The sequence below is a fragment of the Peromyscus eremicus genome, chromosome 16_21 (genome assembly GCF_949786415.1).
Source record: "Peromyscus eremicus chromosome 16_21, PerEre_H2_v1, whole genome shotgun sequence".
Lineage (NCBI taxonomy): Eukaryota > Metazoa > Chordata > Mammalia > Rodentia > Cricetidae > Peromyscus > Peromyscus eremicus.
The window spans coordinates 56192487-56215342 of record NC_081432.1 but is presented as its reverse complement, the minus strand read 5'-3'; the positions used below and the strand labels follow the sequence as shown (position 1 = coordinate 56215342).

Here is a 22856-nt window from a genome sequence, read left to right as displayed (position 1 = left end):
CAGATATTTTTCAATGTGCACAGTCAATTATAAGAGGTTGTGAATCAACAGCTTAAGAAGCTTGATAATAGTATATTTAAAGCTTTTAAACAACATTTAGATTGCTATTTATAATTGTGTTTTGGCTTTGATAATACTGTATTTGGTAATACTTTGGAGTATAATTTTTTTTCTTCCCTCCCCAGGCTGTCCCAGAACTGACTCTGTAGCATAGCCCAGTCTTGCCTTAACATATGATGCTTCTGCCTCTGCCTTTCAAATGTTGGGATTACCATGTGCACTACCACCACCTGGGTGTCTGTCTGTCTGAGAAAGGGTCTTACTAAGAAGCCTTGGCTGGCCTGGAACTTGCTGGTCTCAAACTTATAGAGATCCACTCCTGTGGAGATGAGCTCCTAGCGCCAAGGTTTCAAACCATGTCCCACCATGCCTGCCAAGAAAGTACATTTAAAAAGCATTAGAGAGCCAGACATGGTAGTGTACTCTACAGTCCCAGCATTCAGAAGATAAGGCAGGAAGATTGTGGGTTTGACTTTAGCGTAGCCACATCACAAATTCCAGGTCAGACCTCTCTCAAAAGAAAGAAAAGAAGACCTAAGAGAAATATTTCAGTAACAACTGAACGTTGGTGAAAACCTCAAGGAAGCAATTTAGTTTGTAGGAATGTAGTAATGTTCTAAAAAATGACATGGGGAAGCATTTCATAGTCCTTCAGGTTTTTGTTTTGTCTGTTTGCTTATTTTGTGTGTGATCATGGGTACACATGTGCTGTGGTACATGTGTCATCAGGTCACAAGATACATGTGAACTCAGGTCACCATGCTTTTGAGGCAGGTGCTTTTTTAATCCATTGAGACATCTGGCTGGCCCAGGTTCATCAGATTTAAATATGCAAACTATTTTGTGGACCTTTGTGATGGGAATTGTTTTGAGAAAAGGACCTTTGTCTTCATGGATGTATGTATTTTTTTTTGAGACAGGTTCTTATGCTATTGCTTAGGCTGGCCTAGGTCTCACTCTAGTTCAGGCTGGCCTCCAGCTTTTCATAGTTCTCCCTTAGCCTCCCAAGTGCTGAGATTACAGGCATGACCCAACTCTACCACTTTTTTCACGGAATTTTTCAGTGAGGCCTGTAATCTGATAAGAATTCTGAAGAACTTTAAATAGTAGTTTGTGCTTTACAATTCCATCATTTTTAAAATTAATTTTTACTATGTGCTAGTTCTTTTTAACCAGTCATGTTACACTATTTTTTCCTCAGAGTAATAATAACTGTTATCCCACTAGTCAATGCTTTGGTTAAGTTCATCAAATATGATCTGAAACCTTTGTCTATGTCATTGCAAACAGAAGCACTCAAAAAATGGTGAATAAGGGGCTGAGGATGGAGCTCAGGTGCTAGAAGGTTCCAATCCCTACTGCATAAACAAGACAGGATGTCAAATGCCTGTAATCCCAGTCCTCAGGAGGTGAAAGCAGGAGAATCAGAAATTCACGGTCATTTTTTGCCCATGTAAAGAGTTCACAGCCGGTCTGGGCTACATGAGACTCTGAAAAAAGAAGTAGACGAAATGCTTGTACTCTAGATTCCCAGTGGGAAGAATGTGTATTGTGACTGGTGTTAACATTTAGCGATTGTTTATTAGATATTTCTATTTCAGGTATATTTTAAAGCTCTTTTCTAAGTATTGTTTAATTCTCACAAATCTATTCATTTTTGAGTATTGTTACTAATCTTTGAAAAGCATTTTTTACATTTATAAATGTGCATGTGTGTGGGAATGTGCATGTACCACAGTGTATGTGTGTAGGTTAGAGGACAACTTCCTGAAGTTGGTTTTGTCCTCCACTGGATGAGTCCTAGGGATGAACTCAGGTCATCAGATTTGGTGGCAGGCACTTATACCCATTGAGCCATTCTGCTGGCCTTGTTGTTATTCTTATAGTTGGGGAATCAACACTGGCAGTTTATTCAAGGCCAAGCCTTGAACCTAGGCAAGCCTGTTCACTGCTTGAACTCTCAGTGCTGTAGAGTAGAACAGCTTATTCTTTCCTTGGGAGCTATTTAGGCTACAGGTTGTAGACATTCTTGATCTTATCCTGCCCTATTTTTTCTTACATTCTTCCAGATTGTAACTTGTTTTGGAATTTCTTTTATTATCTCCTTCCCTCTCTTTCTTGGTGCTGAGAACTGAACCCCAGACATGTAGACACTGAATTATTATATCCCCAGCCTACTTAATCTTTATTTCAGACTCATCCAAGCAATACTGTAAAGTATAAACTTCAGGAGTTCAGACAGCTTTGTTTTTTCTTAGATGTATCTTAAGATGCTTAACCAGGTGAATATTTGCTGAATAAAGATTGAACATTATACATGTTTTATTACATATGAAAACTAAATTGACTGAAATCAAAGTTAACAAATTTGAAATGAGACTTTATTTAAAATTCCATGCAGTGTATTTCAGTTTAGTGCTACTCATAGCTGTTGATTATGTCAGGCATTATAAAACATGCTTCCTTGCTCTTTGAGTCTAAGAACGTAGTTTCTTTTTTAGTAAGTGTTTTTGGAGGATGCCTAGAAATATGAAGAGATTCAAATGATGGTTTCAGAAATTTTCATGATCCATACATCTGATGCTACAGGTGTTTGCATTTGTCTGTATAACTTAATTTTGTTTTTAAAATCTGTTGTAGAATGTATAATATTATTTTAAAGTGTGTTACTTTTGTTTATGTTGCATTTATTTAACTCTGTGAAGCTGTGTTACTGAGCCTGTCTAAAACACCTAACGGTCTAATAAAGACCTGAAAGGCCAATAGCACGTCAGGAGAAAGGATAGGTGGGACTGGCAGCCAGAGAGAATATATAGAAGGAGAAATCTGGGAGAAAAACAAAAGAGATGGAGGAGTGAAAGAAAAAGGAGCCAGAGAAGGAGGAGGACTCCAGTAGCCAACCACCCAGCTACACAGCAAGCCACAGAGTAAGAGTAAGATTTACAGAAGAGAATGTGAAAAGCCCAGAGGCAAAAGCTAGATGGGATAATTTAAAGTTAAGAAAATGCCAAGCTAAGGCAGGGTATTTATAAGTAAGAATAAGCCTTCATCTGTGATTTATCTGGGAGCTGGGTAGCCGGTCCCCAAAAGAGCAAAAGCAAACAGCATAAAAAAAAAAATCTATTTAGAAAATGAGTAAACTTTTATAGAAAGTTCCTATGTTGTGCTAATTTAATTTGTTTCTCTTTAGATGGTATTTTGCCAGTTTTCATTTGGAATATATGGTATTGCATTGAGCCTTTTTTTTTTTTTTGGAGACAGGGTTTCTCTGTGTAGCTTTGCACCTTTCCTGGAACTCACTCTATAGCCCAGGCTGGCCTCGAACTCACAGAGATCCACCTGGCACTGCCTCCTAAGTGCTGGGATTAAAGGTGTGTGCCATCACCACCTTGCGTTGAACTTTTAATCTCCACAAGAGTATTATAGCAAAAGTATTGATGATCTCAATCTTTAGAAATATAGAGATTGTTGCTTACCCGAGATTAGAGACAGGATGTGGGTTGTCAGGCTCAGACTTGCATCGGTCTGATTTGGAAGCATGATTTCTTAAACATTTAAAACAATTTTAGGAAAGGGAGAAAATGTTGAGTTAAGCAAAGAAAATAATAAGATTGAAACAACTACCTTATTATATGCAAATAAAGAAGTTAGCTAGGTACAATGGCACTCTGAAACCTGTGAATCCCAGCTACTCTGAAAACCTGGGAGACCAGGCTAGGCAACTGAATGAGTTCCTTTCTCAGAACAGAAACAGAAACAATCTAGACAAACTTAACTCTCCTAGAAATTGTGGATGGATACCATACATTGTCCAAGTGTTTGAGCAACTCCTTTTAAGATACTTGTAACAAATATGCTTCACATATGCTTCTGCATCACATATGCTTCTGTCTTAGCTTTCTGTTCCTGAGAAGAGATGCCATGACCATGACAACTCCTATAAAAGAAAGCATTTAATTTGGCTTGCTTAGAGTTTCAGAGGTTTGGTCCCATCATTGCCACGGCGGGGAGCATGGCAGTGTGCAGGCAGACATGGTGCTGGAGAAGTTGAGAGTTAGTTCTACATCTGGATCTACAGGCAACAGGAGGAGAGAGCCACTGGGCCTGGAATGTCAAAGCCCACCTCCAGTGACCAGTGACATGCTTCTTCCAGCAAATCAATACCTCCTAATCCTTATAGGTAGTGGCACTCTCTAATGACTAAGCATTCAAATCTGCGAGCCTATGGGGGCCATTCTTATTCAAACCACCACAGGTTCTTTATGTATTCATTAGGTTTTTTGTTTTTCCAGAGTTCTATACAACTTCAATGAACGTTTTTATATGGTATATTTTTGGTCTGACTTGAAAGATTAACACTCTTATTTCTAGTATTTTCTTGAAGTTAAGACTGGAATTGAAATTGAGGAATTAAGAGCTAGATGTGGTGTCTATACCTGTAATCTCAGTACTGGGGAGGTTGAGGCAAGATTGCTGTGAATTTGAGGCCAGCTTGGATTACAAAGCAAAACCCTGTGTGTATGGGGTTGGGATGGGTGGGGGTCTGTATAGGGTAGTGATAGTGGGAGGAGTAAGCAGAAGGAAATAAAAGAACCCTAAACAAACAAGGAATGTAGAACTTACTGAATATTCCAACTTGATTTTTCCTAGTATAGGTTTTGTGTGTTACTTTGGGAGAAGGAAATGATTATATACATATAATTTCTTTGCTTATAGTTGTAACTATAAGTAATTAGTCCTTGTAAGAACAAAGTAACTTTTTAAGTTACGAGGTTATCCTTTGTGGATATGACACCATTTGGTCTATAATATTAGAAGGAATAGAATACTATGAAAAAAATAATTGATGTAATTTCCTTCTGAGAAATGTGATCAGAGTATACATACTATGTACACCTTTACATACTACTTGGAAGGGGATGAGGAAAGTGTTTCAGTTTGAGTCTGAACTGTCCCCATAGGCTCATTTTGTTTGCTTGATCAGAGCTGGTGGAGCTTATTGAAACTAGGAGGTGAGGCTTGGTTGGAGGAAGTGGCACTGGGGTGGGTCCTTGAGTGTATCTTGTTCTTGGCATCTTCTTGTCTGTGTTCTGTATACTGTGATGTGAGCAGCTTTGCCATGTCTTCTCTAATATTGCTCACTGAATCTTATGAATGCTTTTGAAGACGTTTAGTTACAGCGATAGAAAAAGTAACCAGTTAATTCACAAGGTAGGTTTTATGTGCAGTTGTTTTGGTATCTTAAGAGTGATTAGAACTGGGGGATGTAGCTTAACTGTAGAATGCTTGCCTGTTAGGCATGAAATATCCTGTGTTCAATCCATAACACTAGATAAACCTTTAGGGTGTGGTGGTGCATACTTGGAATCCCAACTCTTGTCTCCTCCTTGCAACCTCAATACTGGAGGTGGAAGCTCACCTTGAATAAGGAGGATCCTGTATCTAAATAAATAAATAAATAAATAAATAAATAAATACACAACTAGAAGGTAGGCATAGTGGATCATATTTTTAGTACTAGCACTCGGGATTACTGGGAGTTTGAGAACAGCCAGGGTTACATAGTTTCAGGACAGTCTGAGCTGCAATATATGATTCAAAAACAGACAGATACACATACATACATACACACACACACACACACACACACACACACACACACCCCAAATAGAAGAAATACTAGATTTACCTATCTCTATTGAAAATATATAAGAAATGCTGCTTTTGTCATTTCTGTATTTAATAAATGATAACTGATAAAAGGGGCTTTAGGGATGATGCTCTGGCTTTTAATATTTTCACATGTATCTAATATCTAATTTTTTAGAATTTAATGAGATACAGTAACATTAAACAATACTAGTCACTTGTGTTTTATAGTTTTATTAAGGGGTACATATTTAGGCCTAGAAATAACACCATTGTTGTTGGGTTTTTCTTTTGCTTTTTTGGGGGCCCTGCCACCCAGCTCCCAGATAAATCACCCACAGAGGCTTATACTTAATTATAAATGCCTGGCCTTAGCTTGGCTTGTTTCTAGACAGCTTTCCTTAACTTTAAAAATTATTCCGTCTACCTTTTGCCTCTGGGCCTTTTCCCTTTCTTACTTTTGTATATCTTACTTTCACTCCTACTCTGTGTCTGGCTGTGTAGCTGGCCCCTGATGTCCTTCTCCTTCCCTGGCTCTTCTTTGATCTCTTCCTCCCATATTTCTCTTTCTCTCTGCCTGCCAGCCCCACCTATCCTTTCTCTTGCCTTGATGTTGGCCATTCAGCTTTTTATTAGACCATCAGGTATTTTAGACAGGCACAGTAACACAGCTTCACAGAGTTAAACAAATGCAACATAAACAAAAGTAACACACCTTAAAATAATATTCTACAACACACCATAGTTTTTAGTTTGAGGCTTGTGTTTTACCTGGTTTGGACTTCTAAACTTTTTAATGATTGCTCAAGCTGTAGGGTTCAGGTTCCTCTAGTATCTTAGTTTTATCTCTCTGCTTGTCTTTGAGTATCTCTAAATACTCAGATAGAATATACATCTTTTGATTCTTTCAGTTACAGTCTATTGTTACTGGAGTATCAGTGTAGCTATAAAAGGTGATGGAGGATAGTATTGTATGATCATAAAATTAAATTTCAGTCTTTCAGTGGGTGTAAGATGAAATCTACATTTTGCTGTTCTTTCAACTGTAGCTCACTACATTAGTGTCTTTTGTGGGGAGTGATATGAGAGGTGGGGTATCCTATAAGCTCCTTTTTCTGTATTATATTCATTAGTCTCTCTCTGTACACACACACACACACACACACACACACACACACACACACACACATGGAGGCTAAGGGCTGAGTGTTTTTCTCAATTGTTCTCTACCTTATTTTCTGAGATAGTTTTTCACAGAAACTTGCTCATTTGGCAGAGATCCTCCTGTTTTGGAGAGTAACTGTCCTGGGATAACATACCTATTTTTTTTAATGTGAATGCTGGGGATCCAAACACAAGTCCTTGTGCTTGGGCAGTAAGTGCCTTACTGACTGAATTGGTTACTGTACAAAGAAATGGGTTTCTCTGTGTGTGTGGTGGCTGTCTTCACCTGTTGTCTTCTTTTTAGACTGGTTAGTTGGATTCACTATTACTCATGTCTTTGCTTTCATAGTTTTTGGGACCCCCCCCCCTTTTTTTTTGAGATAGAGTGTCTCTGTGTAGCCCTGGCTATCCTGGAAAGCTATGTAAGTGCTTAAAGTGATTAAAGGCGTGTGCCACCACACCTGGCTATATTTTTGTTTTCTGTTTGTCTTCTTTATTTTCAATGTTTTCTTGGATTTGTCATATATTTGACAAATATTCACATAATTTTAAATTCAAAGCATTGCCAGTTTTATGAACTTGAAGACAAAACTTAGTTGCATATATTTTTAATTTTAGTTGTGTGTGTGGTGCATGTGGGATGTGGGTGTGGAAGTACTTGGGGGGGGGTGGTGAGAGGAGGATGTTAAGTGTCCTCTGTCATTCTCTATTCTCCAGACAAGATTTCTATCTGAACCTCGAAGTAGGTTGCCACACTGCTTTTTCATTTATTTTTTTAGTGTGGTTGCTGGAGATTAGAACTCAGGGCCTCCTCCTGAGCAACCCAGTGGAACATTTCTGCAGATGTAAATTTTATTTTTTAGTTTTGAAGTTATCAATTAGTTTTAGAAGTGGTTTAATCCTTTATGTCTTTCACTTGAATATATCAGTGAAAATTTCCCATAAACCATGCTCTTTCCCCATTTAGTCACAGAGCAATAATATTTAAGAAATAAACATTGATTTGTAATCTGTATGGACTCATGTTTTCTTATTTTATTTAAGGGGCTAGGGAGGTGGCTTAGTGGTTAAGAACACATACTGCTCACTCTGTTGTTCTACTGAGTTCAGTTCCCAGTGCCAGTGTTGGGCAGGTCTAAGCACCTGTAACCAGCTTCAGGGAGTTGGATGCACTTGTGCACATACCTACACACAGATACACAGAATTGAAAAGAATCTTAACAAAAAGAACAAATGGGTAAGTCAAATGTGTTGGCCCAGTCCTGTAATCCTAGAATTTGGGAGGTGGAGATTGGCCAATCAGAAGTTCAAATCATCATCAGCTTTGACTACTTAAGTTCTATTCCAGCCTGGGCTACCTGAGACTCCATGTCAAAAAACAAAACCTAACCAAGGCAAAAACTTCCAAAGTTACTGAGAATTAGTTATGTGAGTAGAATGTATTAATTAGCTTGTCAGAGGTTGCCCACTACTGTGAATAATCTATACATTTCACAGCCATCACTGTTTAAGAAACCAGGGTTCATCAAGAATACTTTCGCTGTTCTTTGTTTCCTTGCATTATTTATTTGTTCCTTGTACCTGTATTTGTTCATGAAATTTTTGTCCCAGGGAGAAAAATGCTTGAGTACTTAATATTTTGTCTTACAGAGAAACCTTGTCTTTTTTTGAGACAGGTCCTCTTTATGTAGGCCTGGCTGTTCTGGAACTCACTCTGTAGAGCAGGCTGGCCTTGAACTCATAGAGATCTGCCTCTGTCTCTGCCTCCCAAGTGGGATTAAAGGAGTGTGTGTGCCACCATGCCTGGCCTTCATTTTGTCTTCTGGAAATACTGGACTGATAATGAGTGTGAGCTCTCTTTTCTATAGAATTTAATGTTCTTATTCTCCACTCTACTTTCCATCTTTCTGGCGTTATGCAGAACAGTCTCCTATCTCAGTTACAGCTCCCTGAATTCTTTAAGCTTCCTCCTTGTGTTATTAGTTCTGCTGGCGCTCTTACTGTATCTTCACCTCCCGTAGAAGTTCTGTCTTAAGATTCATTTACAAACTAAATGAAAATGACTACACCGGGTGGTGGTGGTGCACGCCTTTAATCTCTGCGAGTTTGAGGCCAACCTGGTCTACAAAGCAAGTTCCAAGACAGCCAGAGCTGTGACACAGTGAAACCCTGTCTTGAGAAAAACAAAAACAAACAAAAAAATGACTTCACATAACAACTCTAGGGGATTTGCAGTTGGGCTTGGTTAGGGTAGCAGCTTGATAAATGTGCTCAGATTCCTGTCTTCTTCCCTGCCTTAATCATATTTTATGGTTTTCTTTATGTCAGACTGGAGCAGTGTTGGGTGTCACTTCTTGTATTTATTTTAGATAAGCTTTTACTGTGTAGTCCAGACTGGCCTCAAGGCCATTCTCCTCTTGCCTTAGTGTCCTGGGTGATAGATTTATAGGCACCTATCACCATGCTTGGCCCTTGTGTTTTGAATACATGCATGTTTGTGATTGAACCAGAGCCTCCTGCATAATAACCAGATACTACAACTGAGCTGTACGACTAGCTCTGTGTTTTTGCTTTTTAGGTCAAATGAGAAAGAAAGTCAGAATCCCGAGTGTGATTGGGTAGAATTAGAATGATTATGAACAAATTATCTCTATCTACACTTCTGCCTCTTACCAACAGCTTTGGATATCTCAGCTTTAATCAGTCTATTTCCCAGATGACTTGGTTATGCTTAGTACTTGAGAAGTACTGATCTAGACTAGTCAAGATCTAACCTGGGCTGGGAGAAGCTTTATTTGTAAAGCACAGGATTTCAGACATTGAACGAAACTAAGAATCTGTGAGAAATGGGAGGGGTGTGGTGGCTATTGATTTGATATGTGCTTTTTTTACTTTAATATTTTTGGTTGAAATATTTTTTTATTTTTCCTTATGGTTGCAGGCAGAAGAAAAGATAATGGCTATGGCTGGTAATCGGTGATCTTGTGTAGGGAATTGGTTCTGCTTTCGAAGATTGAACTTTATAAAATGTACCTATATGATGCCTGGGATCAGAAATCCTGTAGTTAGAGAATGCAGTCTTATTTCAGTGTGCTTTTGTTTTTCGTTTGTTCTCTAATATTGTTGATATATCTTAGTAGCTTTAAAACATTGTGTAGGGAGGGGCTAGAGAGCGGCTCAGTGGTTAAGAGCATGTACTGCTCTTGCACAGCAAATGAGTTCAGTTCCCAGTGCCCACATCCAGCAGCTCACAATCACATCACTCCTGCCCCAGAGGATCTGATACCCTCTTTTAGATAACATGGGCATGTGCACTTACATGTGTATCCTCTTCCTACCACATAATTAAAAAAAAATACATAGTTACCTGTTTCTGTGGTTTTAGAGCCTAGGCACAGTGTTGTCTAGGTCCTCTGTAAGGCTGCAGTGAAGATGTTCACAGGGTTGGGTTCTCACCAGGGGTTCTGTGGATAGATTGTTTCTGAACTCCTGTGAAGTGTGATCCTAATTAGTCTTATCAATAAAAACCAAGAGTCAGGTATCAGGTGAAAGCTGAAAGATCAGAAAAGCAGAAGAGCAGCCACAGTCATTTCCGGCTCTGCCCAGCCTTATCATTTTCTGTCTCCTTTCTGTACAGACCTCCAGACCTCTATGGTTAACTAGTGGCTAGATCTACCCTTTGATCTCCAGGGAAGCTTTATTTATCAGAACACAAACAAAATATCACACAACACCCCTGTGATTATTGCCATCATTCAGGACCTTTGCTTTAGTATAGTGTGGGCCTTAGCCAGAGGTCTCTCTTCATTGCTTGCTTGTGGCCCACCCTATTAACGTAGTGACTTGTGTCTTCAAAGCCAGTAAGTAAGAAGCAACATGGTCATTATGGTATTATTTTATTCCACACAGTCCATCCTCTTTGTTATCCTCTGTTGGTTACAAGTTGGTCATAGGTCACACTCAAGAACGAATTTTATAACAATGGAAATTTAAGGGTGGCTTTTTGTGGGAGTTCTTGGGACCACTTCACAGTTTGCCACAAAGTTGAACTGTAAGAATGCAATATATAATGAATATACATTATGTTTCTTTTGAGGCTTTCACTTAAACATGCACTATATTCTATATTTAGATGGTCAAGGACTTTGCTGATGTGATCAAATATTTAAACCACTGAGACAAGCCTTATATCTTTGCAGTATTAGTTGTTGCTACACAGATTCTGTAGCTGAAAGCTTGTTAATATGGTATTTAGTAATTTTGTGAATTAGATTTTAGACATTTGTTTTCTCCTTTTTTAGTTGACTATATTGTGGAGTATGACTATGATGCTGTACATGATGATGAATTAAGTATTCGAGTTGGGGAAATCATCAGAAATGTGAAAAAACTACAGGAAGAAGGGTGGTTAGAAGGAGAACTAAATGGGAGAAGAGGGATGTTCCCTGACAATTTTGTTAAGGTAAGTATTTTCACTTTAATTTCTTGCTTTTGCATCACAGAATTAACTATGTATGTCAAGAAATAAATACATATGTTTAAAATGAAAATTCTTTAAAACTTTCATTCTTGATATGTAGAAAAACACAGGTACAGATACATCTGTAATAGATTTTACTATTGATTGGAAGCCTGCTGTACAGTAATGCTGTGTGGATGTATATGTATCTTTATGCTTATTTATGCCTGTGTGCATGTATCTACCTGCCTCTCTTCTTTTTTTAAGTCATAGGTAATAGTTTTCAGTTGGGTTGCACTTTGAGGTGGTGCCTCAGAATTGTCTCACAAGTCTTCTGTTGATTTTTGTTGCTTTTTTCTCAGATTTATCAGATACATCTTTGCAAATATTTTCTCTAGCATATTTTCTTCTTCTCTTGGTGTATTCCCGCCTCCCCTTCCTCTTTGTGTGTGTGTAAAAAGTACACAGAATTGATTAGAGGGTATAGCACACTTGGAAGGGGTAAGAATGGACAGTGGCCAAGGAGACCATGTGTCCACCTACTTTTTAGGTAGGCTTTATGTCATATCTAAAGTTCTAGAGCAGACAGCTTTCCCAAGGAGTATTTTCTTGTTCAAGTGATTGACAGGTCCCGTTTGGATTGATTTTTTTTTTTTACTATGCAGCCCTGGCTGGCCTTGAAATCACAGATCTGTCTGCTTCTGCCTCCCTCCCTATTTCTAGGATTTAAAAGCATGCCACCATGCTTGGCTTAATTGACTCTTTGTATTTGAGACAAGATCCCACTATGTAGCTCTGGCTGACCTGGAACTCACTATGTAGATCAGGCTGGCCTTGAACTCACAGAGATCCATCTGCCCCTTTCTCCTGAGTGCTATAATGGATTGACACAGGAGGGGACAATGGTATGTCCTTATACATTACTAGAAAGCCTTCATTGAGATAGTAATCTCAGTACTTAGTTTTAGTGTTAGTTATCTATTAATAATTTTCTATGCAGTTCAGAATGTTCTGTTTTCACCAGGGGGCCACTGCTGTTTCAGAGCCTATTCATTTGACCAGTAATTATAGTACTGCAGTTTTGAGTTTTTGGTTTTGTTTGTTTTTTAATGTATAAGTAGGCCATAAGAGGGCACCAGATCTCGTTATAGATGGTTGTGAGCCACCATATTTTTGCTGGGAATTGAACTCAGGACCAGTGTAGTGCTCTGAACCTCTGAGCCATCTCTCTAGTCCCCGAGTTCTTGGTTTTATAGGCTGCTGATTATGAGGGAGTGATCCATCCTCAGTGACATCTAAACCTTCTAACTAGCTACAATCTTTCCTCAAGAGGTGAGACCCAGGCTAGTGAGATGGTTAAAGGTGCTTCTTAGAGAAGCCTGACAAAACCTAGGTTTGATCCTTGAACCCATGTAGAAAAGATGGATTAGGTTGCTTGTGTCTGTAATCCCAGCATACCAATAGGGAAATGGGATGTGGAGGTAGGGGAATTGCCTGGAAAGTTGTGGGCAGGCCAGGTAGTCTGTCAGAAACAAGAGAGACCCTATCTCAGCAAAGGGAAAAGAAAGAACTGACTCATGAAAGTTGTCTTCTGACCTCCACTCATGTGCTATGACATTATGCATGTGTGCACACACACTCTAATAATAATAATAGGATTAAAGGAATCGAGACCTCAAAATAACTGTGGAGATGTGAATCATCTTGATCTGGCGGCTTCTTGATGAAGTGAGGCATAGAAGAGTATAGAGATTTCAGTCTTGTTGACTTAGACCTTGAGTGACAATCAGGGTCGCATCCAGATATATGGAGTTAGACCACAACAAAGGAACTGAGATTTCAAGGTTTACCTGAGGCTTTATCCCATTTATGGTGATAATTGATTTGGAGGTCACCTCATTCAGGGACAACATCAGGGGCTCTGCTCTGAGAGTCTTTTGATCCTGAGGGCAGTAAGCCCTCTAGTATCCTGTCATGTTGAGGGCAAGGAGTCTTAGTAGTACACCTTTCTCTTCCAGTGATCTGGAAGTGTGAAACAATTATTTCACATTAATTTGTCTGTGTATCTCCTCTTAGAGGAGTCAGTGGGAGATCTTGTTAACCAGTAAAGCTACAAGAAGTTCTGTATGCCCATCACTCATATTCTCTCCCTATCTTGTATATTAACCTCCTTTTGTCCTACACTTTATTCCTTTTGTAGGTGCTGCTATAGGAAACAGAATTTGCTATCTTTTTTAGGTTATTGGTAGTGATCAGGTCTCACTGATAGTATTTGTAATTGAGTGCAAGAGCTGTCTCGGGAAAGAATTTTGCCTTTAAAGGAGTGGGAATTAGTTAGGAGTGTGCTTCTTAAGGCTTTCTATCTAGTTAGATTATATAAATCTGGGTGATATTCTTGAAAATTTAAATTTCATTCATTCGTTTGTTTGTTTGTTTATTTATTTTAACAGGGTTTCTCTGTGTAGTCCTAGCTGTCCTCGAACTCACTCTGTAGACTAGGGTGGCCTCGAACTCAGAGATCCACTTGCCTCTGCCTCCTGAGTGCTGGGATCAAAGGTCTGAGCCACCACTGCCCAACTTAAATTTTATTTTTATTTATGTCTGTTTGTGTGTGTATGCAGTGCCCATGGAGGCCAGAAGAGGGAGTTAGATCCCTGGGGAGCTGGCAGTTGATAGCCACCTGACTTGGGTACTAGGAACTAAAGTGAAGAGCAGGAAACATTTATATTGAGATATCTCTCCAGCCCTAAATCACAAGAGAGGTATAAAAGTCTCTCAGTAAGTTAACGTCTGTCAAGGCTTTGGGTTCAAATTTACCCAAATTATGAAGGATGCATCTGAGGGGAAATCAATAGGAACTGAAGAAGACAGCCTTCTGTTTGAGCCTTACCAAAATACAGTGAACAACTGGGGCTTTGCTGTTGCTTCTAAGTGTGGGAACCAGATATAGCGTGGAGTTCCCTGTTCTAGAGGTGCTCCTAGTGGTGGGAGTCAAGTTTTTTTCACCTTTATAATTTTTGTACATTGTAAAGGTACAATTGCCCCTCTCAGACATAGCCTCCTTTTTTGTTTTTTTCCTGTGATGCTCTGGAGAGAGATGGAGGAAACCTAAAAAGAAATAATTGCTTATCCTGGCTACAGTGTATTGAAGGCTAATGCCCACAAGGGACCTTTAAGCTAGTAATCATGAAAGATAGCTGGGTGGTGGTGGCACATGCCTTTAATCCCAGCACTCGGGAGGCAGAGCCAGGTGGGTCTCTGTGAGTTTGAGGCCAGCCTGGTCTACAGAGTGAGTTACAGTACAGGCAGAGCTACACAGAGAAACCCTGTCTTGAAAAACAGCAGCAACAACAACAAAAAGAAAAATATATGACTTAAAATTAAAAGAACTTACTGTTTGTGTCTTCTGTTAGTGCAGTAGGGACACCAAAATACATTTTATGAGTGTAGCTGTCCCTTTTGAAAAAGGCATCTGAGTTTGGTTATATGTATATAGGAGGTGACAGAAGTACCAGTGGACTAAGATTGAGTGACCTCACACGTATAGTCCTGAAAATAAGAAAGTGAGTCCTGTAGCTAAGAGGAGTGTATACATTGAGAAAACCTGTAAGTCTAACAGCAGGGAATCCCATGATCTCAACCCTCGTAGGGAAGTCTATGACTTAACTGTGATGAAGATGAAGAAATTCAGTTGCAACTTGATGAGAACATTAAAGTATGTATTGGGATCTTACCTTGGATTTTCCTTAGTTCCCTAGTCCCTGTGATCTCTGAAAGAAGTTAGACAAGACACATGTGATGGAGACAAAAGCTAAAGTGGATTGAAGCTTGACGTGCAGCTCTATAAAGGGGTGAGAGTAGGCCAGAGACCGTTGCTTAGTGAACGGCCACATCATCTGAGAGTTGCTCAAGCCAAGAACTTGAGTATTATCTTATCTAGTTGGAGCTGATGGATTTTCAAGACTCAATATTCTGAATATTTTCTGGATCTTTCAAACTTTGTCTGCTTTGTCATTGACTCAGGGAACATTGATCATCAGTTGCACCTACTTGCCATAAGCTTGTCGTCATACTGCACATGCTGATCTCCTGCATTGTGGAAATGTTTCCACACTGTCCCGCCATCTTTGTAGTGTGTTTCAGAGCCTTGTGTCATCAACCTCCCAGCCTCATTGTCCTTAGTCTTTAGGACTCTTAAGACCTCTTCATCTTCATGCTTCAGCTACATGTTGTGTCCCTTTGTTTCTCAGAAGCTTTGCTCTGCGTTGTCTTCCAATCATGTTGTTCATATTCTGTCTTTTGTGTTCCTTCCCTGTAGTATTAAGGCAACTCCACGTAGTTTTAAAGGGAGGTTTATTTTGTGAGGTAACTTACAAGTAAAGGGATAGGTTACAGGGTCCGGGAAAGGTGTAGCACAGTCCAGCGGTGTTCTCTGGAAAACTCTGTTCGGTCTACCTCTAGCATCCAGGATCCAGGAACCAAGAGAGCCGCACATCTGGATCTCAGGTCTTAAGGGCTCCTGTCTTGGCCCCGCCTTGTAGGTGTGACAGTTACCAAAGCCTCAATGGGGGTAGTACTTCCAGGTCAAATCTGGAACAGCTACCCACTACACTTCCCTGTGCCTTGCTGCCTGTTCCCCACTCATCTCAGAAGAAGGAGTCAGTTCTGTCCTCTTGCCCTGTGGATACTGCGAGTTAAACTTAGGTTGTCAGGCTTGGTGGCTGGTGCCTTTACCCACTGGGCCCTCTCTCACCAGCCCTGAGATCACTTTATGAAGTTATCCTGATTTGCCTTTCCACTGCTAAATTTATGTTAGGTTTAGTAACTTTGGGTGGTAGGACACAGGCTGAAGCCAGGACATGGACTGAGGCCACTTCCAGGACTACCTCTCATACTGAGCTTTTAATCATTGAACGTGTTATGACTTCATGCTTATGTGGTCTTTTGTTTCTTCTAGTAAAATTCCATACTCTTTCCCAAGATGATTCTTTTGGTTGTAGGAGACAGAGTTTCTTTGTGTAGCCCTGGCTGTTCTGAAACTTGCTCTGTTTACCAGGCTAGCCTTGAATTCAGAGATTCGCCTGCCTCTCCCTCCTGAGTTCTGGGATGAAAGGCATGCACCACCACTGCCCAACATAATGACTCATTTTATTAAACCTGTGAATTAGAGCAGGGATCTATTAAGTTAAAACCTGTAAGATAGAGGCTACATGTCATGTCATGGGTTTGTTCAAGAACCATGCTGTAAGGTTGCTAGCTATGATTTTTATGATTGGGTGGGGGAACATTTAGAGAATATTAAATGACGTGTAAAATATGTGAAAGTTAAAAGGAACATTACCCCCCCCCCCCCCCCCCCCCGTTTCTTTGGAAATAGGGTCTCATGTAGTCATGTTGGCCTTGAACCCACTATGACCTCTTGTAGTGGAAGAGGACCTCCAACTCCTGATTCTCTTGCTTCTAACTCCCGAGGGCTGGAATTGCAGGTTTGGACTACCATGCCCAACTTGTGTTCATGAACTCTTTTAGAATATGTCTGGGCCGGGCGGTGGTGGCGCACGCCTTTAATCCCAGCACTCGGGAGGCAGAGCCAGGCGGATCTCTGTGAGTTCGAGGCCAGCCTGGACTACCAAGTGAGTCCCAGGAAAGGCGCAAAACTACACAGAGAAACCCTGTCTCGAAAAACCAAAAAAAAAAAAAAAAAAAAAGAATATGTCTGGGCTTAGTTATTTAAGTATATGAGTGCATTTGAATTACATATAACAGAACTGATAGTGGAAAGAGATTGTATGGCCTAGTAGCCATAAATATTCAGTATATAGTGCTTTGTAGAAAGAAGTTGTGCACTCTTGATTAAAAGTATTGTGTTATTTGTTTATGTGTTTTAGGATTTTCTTGTGTATGTTAGTAAGGGTGGGGTGCAGCTCTCCTTTACCCTTTCTCCAGTTTCAGTAAGATGTAAACTTATACTATATCGTGCTTGGCAAATGATCTGCATTCTTCAGATACATTTGAGTACAACAAAAGCTTAAAAACAAATTAGGTCATGATTTATTTAGTAATCACTGTAGCTATGTCTTAGCATCTTACATTTAAGAAGCAAAAAGTAATGAGGCTAAGGTGGGAGGATTGCTGTGTGTTTTAGGCTAGCCTTGGCTACATATTAAGTTCCAGGCTAGCCTTAGTTACATTTAAAAAAATACAGAAATATGTTTAAGAATGTAAATTGGATAAGATATACTTAAGTTTTCTCTTTTACTGATTTCCCTTTTTATAGGAAATTAAGCGAGAGACAGAACCCAAGGATGACAATTTGCCCATCAAACGGGAGAGGCATGGAAATGTAGCGAGTCTTGTACAGCGAATCAGCACTTACGGACTTCCAGCTGGAGGAATTCAGCCACATCCACAAACCAAAGCTATTAAGAAGAGTATGTAAATAATTCCTTTCCTACTTAGTTGTGTCAAAATAGGATATTTATGACTGCTCATAAATTTAGAAAGATGAGTTCAGTCTTCTATAGCCAACTGCAGTAATTAAGTTATTCTCATATACTGATGATTGGCACACATAGTTTTTATGCTTGGTCATGTAGAACCAGTAACATTGATAATCCAGCATTAATAGCTGGTATCTATACACAGAAATTGTAAATGAAGATCTTGAGTTTATCTCTTACTGTCTCTGAATGATTAACATATTGATTGTATTTAATAGTACTTACTAGATGTTGAGGTATCTGCTAGTCTTAAATGTCTGATAGTGTTTTTCTTTTTCCCTTTTCTTTTGAAATGGGGTTTTGCTCAGTAGCTTTCGTTGACCGCAGATGTGATTCTCCTGCTGTGGAAAGTTTTTTGTCTGTAAATAAGTTAGGGAAAAAAATTGACCCTGAAAGAGTACCATATTTTATTGAAAAAAATTTTTTTATTCATTATGTGAGGACAGTGTTGTAGAGTTGGTTCTCTGCCAGCTTTATATGGGCTAGGCTTGAGCAACAAGTGCTATTACTCACTGAGTTATCTCCCCAGTCCTGCATATTTTGCTTTGTTTTATTTTTGAGATTGTAATTTAATTACAACATCTCTCCCCTTTTCTTGCTCAAACGCTCCTATATACCCTCCCCAATTCCTTCAAATTCATGGTCCCTTTTTTTATTAATTGTTATTGTATGCATGTATGCATTTGTTTATACATACATTTTCCTAAATAGAACCTGTGGAGTTCACATAATGCTACTTGTATGTATATTTTCAGGTCCAACCATTTGGTACTAGACAGCCAATGGTGTGCTCTACCCTGGGGTCAGGACCGTCTCTGCAGCCTCAGCATTACTCAGTTGCCTGCAGTCACTTGTGTAGGGTTGAGGCCTCACGGGCTTTTTCCCAACTAGTTTGGCATGTTTGTTGGTGCAGTCATTGTACAGCTCATGTTTAGTTGGTCATATTGGTGAGACTTTGTGGGTTATAGGTTCTAACATTACTAGGAAGCACAGTCTCACAGTGAACTTTGGCCTTTATAATCTTTTTGTACAATCCTTTGGCCTTTACAATCTTTTTGCCTTCTGTTCTGCAGTGTTTCCTGAGCCTTAGGCTCTGGAGTGTTTTATACATGAGTCCATTGGGGCTAGGCTCCACATCTGCATTTTGACTGGTTGTGGTTTTCTGTAATGGTCTCCATCGGTTGCAAAGAGAAGTTTCCTTGATGAAGGGTGAGGACTACACTTATCTGTGGGTATAAGGACAGATGTTTACAGATTGCTGTTAGAGATTGTGTTGATTTAGTAAATTAGTAGTTGTAGATCTCTTCCAATAACCATAATTTCATTAGTACTGAGTAGTTAGGTTTCCAGTACTAGGCATGGAATCCCTCTTGCCGAATAGGTCGTAAGTCCTTATAGAAAGCTGTTGGTTGCCACCAAGATATATGTGCCACTACTGTACCCATAAGGTATTGTAGAAATTGAATCTCTTTTATGGCCTCAGATCACTTAAATTTTACTTGATTTTTTTTTTTTTTACTTCATTTAAGATAATAGAGACAACAATTCCATTCTCAAAGATGAAGCATTAAACATGTGCAGACAGTTACAGTGTTTTTGACAATGATTCTAAATGTTTTAATATTAAAAAAAAACCTGTTAAACTCCTTGTGGAATAATTTAGTTTGATTTATTGAGAAATATGGGTATTTAAAAAAAACGCATATTCTTGCATATATCTGTCTGTCTGTCCGCGTGCGTGCGCTCGCATGCATGCACAACTGTGGTAGTTGGTTTTCTCTTTCTCCTAGATGGGTTCTGGGGATCAAGCTCAGGTTGTAAGACTTGGAGGGAAGTGCCTTTCCCTGCTGAGTCATTTTGCCAGCCCACAATTGTTTAATCGTACTTACCTGAGGTTATTGGGATTATACTAGCTTTGAAATTTTGGTCTATAACTCTCTTGTAGTATTAAGTGATTGACAATAACAAAGTTTCTCCTCTGAACTGTAAATATAAGGGTGTTAATGATTTTCATAAAGGCCTCTTATTGTCACAATATGTTATTTTCCACATAGCACTGGGCTACATCACAAAAAATTTTGTGAGCAAACAGGTTTTTTTTTTTTTTTTTTTTTTTAAAGACACAGTTTCTCTGTGAAGCCTTGGCTGTCCTGGAACTTGCTCTGTAGACCAGGCTGGCCTCAAACTCAGAGTTCTGCCTGCCTCTGCCTCCAAGTCCTTGAATTAAAAACATGTACCACCACTGCTAGCTAAACGAAGATACCTTGATACTAAGGTCAGTTAAAGTTTTTTTTTTTTTTAATACTTTGTGTCCCAGAAAAATGTGATATTCAAGTAATATTTGTGTATCACCTGTCCTGTTTTCATCTGGACAGTTTTAGCCATTTTAGTGGTCCTGGACTCTGAACTTCCTGGAGACTAGTGACAGTAGTAGAGATGTATAGCACAGAGCTATACCTTTGTGTGCAATTCCTGTGCTCCAAGAATTTCCAGACCAATGGAAGAGTTGTTAATGATCTCTGCCTATTATAAATGTCCTATGATTTAATTCTGTGGTGCTGTAAAGGGATGCATTTCTTCTTTTAGCACAGACTAGACAGAATTTCAAGGCTATGGATACTAAAACAGAGCACCCCCTTCTTTGTGTATATGTTCCTGAGCATGGGGTGGGGTGGTAGTTGGGTCCTTTCTTTTCCTGATTTTTTTCACCTAAGGATATTATAGGAGTAGGTCCCAGCTGGAGCTAGGCAAAGTTATTACTTTTCTGTTGTTGTGATTAAATATCACAATCAAAGACAACTTAAGAATGAGTTTATTTTGACTCGGAGTTCTAGAGGGATGAGACGTCATCTTAGCAAGGAGGCAGAGAAACAGGAACAGGAAGCTGAGAACTCACATCTTCAACTGCAGGCATAAAGCAGAGACAGTTAACTGGAATTAGGGTGAGCACCTGCCCCCCAACATGCTTCCTGCCACAGTAAGGCTGCACCTCCTACACCTACCCAATAGTACCACCTGCTGGAAACCAATCTTCAAATACTCCAGCCTATGGGGAGTAGTTCTCAGTCAAACTACAGTAGTTCCTCTCAGGTTTAGGATAAGTCGTGAGGGAAGGAGGACATACAACACAGGTGACATCTATGCCCAGACAGAGTCTTGGACACATGTGACCTACCAAAATTCAAGATAAAAAAGAAATCCAGGATAGACCCCTAGCAAATAACGATAGTGAATCAGTAATAAAATTTACCAACCAAGATAAAAGCCCAGGACCAGAAGATGCTGCACTGTTAAATATAACCAAACATTTAAAGAAATAACACCAAGCTGGGCGGTGGTGGCACACGCCTTTAATCCCAGCACTTGGGAGGCAGAGGCAGGTGGATCTCTGTGAGTTCAAGGCCAGCCTGGGCTACAGAGTGAGTTCCAGGAGAGGCGCAAAGCTACACAGAGAAACCCTGTCTCGAAAAACAAAAACAAAAACAACCCCCCCCCCCATTTCCTAAGCAATTCCATATAACTGAAAGGGAGGAAACCCTTCTAAACTCCTTCTGTGAGGGCAGCATTATTCTGGTTCCAAAACCCAATAGGAGCAAAACAAAGAAGAAAATATTCCCCACTGTCTTTGATGAATGCAAAAATACGCAAAATTCTAGCAAATTTGGCTTTATAGGTATACCACAAAGATCACGTGGCAGGTTTCCTTCCAGAGATGCAAAGGTGTTTTAACATATGCAAATCAATAAGCATAAATAGAATGAAAGACAAAAATCATATAATTATCTCAATAGATGGGAGAAGAAACATTTGCTAAAACTCAGCATCCCCTCATGGTCTGGACAAAGTAGGTACTGAAGACTCATACCACAGTGTGCTGCAGGCTATATACATAGTCAGTGTACTGAATGTGAAAAACTGAAAGCATTTCTGGTAAGGTCGGAAACAAGCCAAGGGGGATAAGACAGACTTTCATGGTCTTTAGTATATATAGGGATAGAAATGTAGCTAGAGCAATTACGTTAGAAAGAGAGAGAAATACTAGGCATATGAGCAGGAAAGGAGAACGTTAGATGATTATCCCTGCTTTCAGATTACGACTTAGAAAAATCTAGAGACCCACCAAGACAACATGCAAAAATTAGTAATCCTGTAATTCCAGTACTTGGGGGAGGTTCTGAAGAGTAAGGTTATCCTTGGCTGCAAAGCAAGTTTGAGGACATTGTAGGACATATGAGACCCTGCCAAGGCTGACAGCCTGAGCTTGCTATCCAGGACTCACAGTCGAAGGAGAGAACTTTTAACCTTCGTGTGCATGCCATAGTACCCCTCCATGCATAAAAAATAAGTCATTTTTAAAAATTAACAAAAAATTCTTAGTATTATCCTCAGAGAAATACAGAACTATATCATATCAGAGTGATTCAAAACTATAGCAAGATGCAATTTTATCTTATTTATAATGGCTGTTATGAAAAAACATGAAAATGTGGAAAAAAGGAGGACATGTCATTTTGAGAAACAGAGTGGCAGTTTCTCAAAAAACTAAAAATAATCCCAGCAGTGGAAGGCAGAAAACAGGATGATTCTAAGGTCAAGGTAAATCTGGATTTCAACCAGGACCCTGTTATAAACAACAAACAGTACCATAAATCTAGCTATACTCTTAGACAGCATATCTGAAAGAAATGAAGCAGTGTACAGAAATAGATACACTTGTGCTTGAGCAATACCATTCCCAGTAGCTAAGTTAGAGTATCAGGGTAAGTGCCTATCTACTTACAGTGGGATAAAGACAATAACACATTAACCATATAATAGTATACTTGGTCCAAAATAAGAATGAAATTTTGCCATATGTAGCAAAAGAGTCTTGGAAGTAGAATAGAGAAAGATTTATTGGGGTCTGGGGCTGGCATGGACATAATCAGTGTACATCTGTGAACATCACTGAATCCCACCAATGTGTGCAGTTATGATGCTAAGTTCAACATTTGAAAGAATAACATGTAAGAGTGGTGAGAGGC

At 39.4% G+C, this 22856-nt stretch overlaps 1 protein-coding gene across 1 annotated transcript in view; it reads left to right on the top strand.

The window, feature by feature from the left end:
* The window catches only part of Cd2ap (CD2 associated protein), a 90254-nt gene that overhangs the window by 11097 nt on the left and 56301 nt on the right, over positions 1-22856 (top strand). The window contains exons 2-3 of the mRNA XM_059281460.1: positions 11175-11335; positions 17610-17763. Coding sequence (XP_059137443.1) covers positions 11175-11335; positions 17610-17763 — 315 coding nt within the window. The remainder of the gene's footprint in view (positions 1-11174; positions 11336-17609; positions 17764-22856) is intronic.